Source organism: Belonocnema kinseyi, chromosome 5 (genome assembly GCF_010883055.1).
Source record: "Belonocnema kinseyi isolate 2016_QV_RU_SX_M_011 chromosome 5, B_treatae_v1, whole genome shotgun sequence".
NCBI lineage: Eukaryota > Metazoa > Arthropoda > Insecta > Hymenoptera > Cynipidae > Belonocnema > Belonocnema kinseyi.
In genome coordinates this window covers 59,962,517-59,965,550 of record NC_046661.1, presented here as the reverse complement: position 1 = coordinate 59,965,550, position 3,034 = coordinate 59,962,517, and the positions used below count along the sequence as shown (strand labels likewise).

Here is a 3,034-nt window from a genome sequence, read left to right as displayed (position 1 = left end):
GCTGTAAATTTTCGAAAATTTCGGATTTTTTCTGCACAGATGCAGCCTGAGCGTGTTGAAAAAAAATTTTCACAAACATTTACTCCAAAAATTGTTTTTTTTTTCAACTCACTTATGCAATTTATTGAGTAAATATAAACATTATATGAATCATCCGATGCATTTCAATAATGCCTTGTATAATGTACGTTATGTAATATAAATAAAAGTGCTACACGACAGTAGTTAATTTCTTAGCATATAGGGCCTTCATATGCCTAAATCCGACGCTGACATTTTTTTATTAGTTGTTATCATACAATACCTATATTATTCTAATGAAATAAATAGAATATAATAAAAATTTCATTAAATAATCAAATATATTACCACCTCGTCTTACAAGTAATAAGCTATAAATAATATTCGACCCGCAAATCTGCATTCCCATTGGGCAAGAAAATTAAGGATGTGCTAGAGACGTCTTAAGGATATCCCTAAGTCGTCCTTTATAATATGTCTTTTGGTCATCCTAGGGATGTGTCTAAAACGTCTAATGTCAGTACGAAATATTTCCCGAGAACGCCCATGTCTTTAGGTCATTTTTGGGACTTTGCACGTCTTAAAGACATTGATTGGCCTGGCATAGGACGTCCTAGGAACGTCCCAAGAAAGTTCTTGGGATTTTCATATTTTTGTGCCCACTGGGTTTACACATATTATTTTTTCAAGCACTGTAAATGATTTCTGTTTATTCAATTAGCTCAATAATGTAGGTTTTTATAATTTGAATAATGTATATATAAGAGAAAATAGGAGAAAACAGGTTCTAAGCATTAAGAGTTTTTCATGAAATTACACTTAAATTATGCAATTATATTTTTTATGATATTTCGGAAATAATGAAAGTTTCAATGTTTTTTTAAACTTCAAGTAGCATTCCTTTAGATTTGTAACAGCTTAATAATACAGATGTAAAAACTTAATATCAGCACGATACTTGTTATATGTAATTTGTTCTCTTCATGATGGAAAGCTAATATGTGGACAAAGTTCTAAGATATCTACTTCATATAGTAAACTAATTATTTATTGAAGCTTCGAAAGTACAATTTTAAAATCACCGCCTCTGCCTAAGTTTTGAGGTTATGACTTCGTATTTTCACTTGATTGGTGAAATTTTTAATTTTTAAGAAAAATATTTCTGTAATTATACTTCTACGGACATGAAACTTAATTTGCACCATGGATTATCATTTAAAAAATGATACTTTGTTTAAAATATTAGTTTTACCAGATGTACCAGCTTGACCCGTCATTACTGGTAAACTTACCCGTCATATACGGGTAAGGTCCCATTTCTAGTATTTACACGCCTGCTTATACTGTAGAGTTACTAAATTCCCGAAAATTTAAGATCAGGTTATATAACCGAGAATATGACAGAATTTAGGAGGATTTAAAAGAATTTAAGAGAATTCAAGAATTTATGATTTTGAACCATATTTTAATTGTTCACGTTATGTAAACGGTTGAGTATAAATTATTTTTTAGCTTAGGAATATTCAGGAATTTAAAATATGCAAAACAGTAACTTAATAAATAATTAACAGAGTTGCACTGAAACTCCAACCTCAACATTCAATTTCCTCACGTTACTTAATAAATACTAATATTAAATAATAAAATTATTAAATACCATAAGTGCTACTTCTTTTTTGAATAGTCAGCTTTATATCTATAAAGTATACAATATTTCATCCTGGTATTTATTTGGTAAAATGTTATTTTACTCGTAGCTTTACGCTCAACAAATTATTTTATTTCTAAATTTTTACTAAAGGTTTTTCTTTATGATAAAATATTTTGTGTATAACGCAACTAAAAACTGTTACAGGTTTAGCAGGTTCAGCCCGGCATAACATATAATATGCATTCAGATTCATCTGGCACGATTGATAACAATACTTTCTTGGAAAAGTGTTTTCCATTTCAAATATTGAGATCGGATGCTTATTATATACTTAAAATATGTTTACAACTTTAAAAAATAGTTCCAAGTTAGAGAAAAATGCAATTTTCTATTAATTATAATAAATTATAAAATTCTCATAAATTCTCAGAGAATTTATTTCTCGGTTATATTGTCGGTAATATTCTCAATCTCCCTACCGTTCTCAAAGTAATATAACAGGCTCAGAACTCTAGTTTACTGGTCGCCAGCCAGCAGAAAAGTAATGAGAGTAAAGGAGACAGAGAGCGGAAAATTGGAAGAAAAGTACTTTGTATCTCTTATAGTCTTATGGCTTTTCTGCTAGCTGGCGACCAGTTGACAGGCGTGTAAATATACCATTAGTCGCTCACTGTGGACCGGCGCCAAAGATATTCGGCGCATACGGTGCAACACTGCAACGACTTAAGTCCAAATGCGAGTATGGATATACATCTCCTTGGTCCTTATTATTGCCTTCCCTGTACGTTAATTGTGTTCGTTAAGAAGGAACCCTGTGTAACATTGACCCTTTTTTCATAGAAAGTTTAAGAAATTATCAATAAGTTTGAAAATTCGGGTTTACGACCAAATACTATTGTCAAATGGTCCTTGGTTAATATTTGTTTATAGCAATCATTCTCAAATTCAGCGTATAGCTTACATTTTTATAAGAAAACGAGTTCGAAATAGCTGCAACTTACTGTTGAAGACAAGAAGCTTCCTCGTAGAGCCGAGCCTCTTGATGGTGGGGGATTTGATTCCATCAATTTCTTCCTCGCCCATATTATACACACTAGGAGAGAAATTGTGAATAGGTGATTTTCTCACAATTAATTGTAGTTTTCGAAGCAAACCACTTTTCCCGGTTTAAAGCATTCAAAATGGATGAATCACAAGGTACACAAATGTACGACCCACGGCTCCAGTTTGTTGCATGCATTCGAATGATTAATTGAGCATCCACACCGAAAATTAACCGAAGCTGGAAATATCAAGATTTTTAATTCCATCTTGTAGCTAGGAAATTACAATGAGACACAAAATGAAGGGAGGGTTGCCACA

General features: G+C 31.8%; 1 protein-coding gene across 1 annotated transcript in view; it reads right to left on the bottom strand.

The window, feature by feature from the left end:
• The window catches only part of LOC117173527 (SLIT-ROBO Rho GTPase-activating protein 1-like), a 348,789-nt gene extending 345,831 nt beyond the window's left edge, over positions 1-2,958 (bottom strand). Inside the window, exon 1 of the mRNA XM_033362166.1 lies at positions 2,674-2,958. Within this exon, the coding sequence (XP_033218057.1) occupies positions 2,674-2,755 (82 nt within the window). The 5' untranslated portion in view covers positions 2,756-2,958. The remainder of the gene's footprint in view (positions 1-2,673) is intronic.
• Positions 2,959-3,034: the final 76 nt, after the last annotated feature.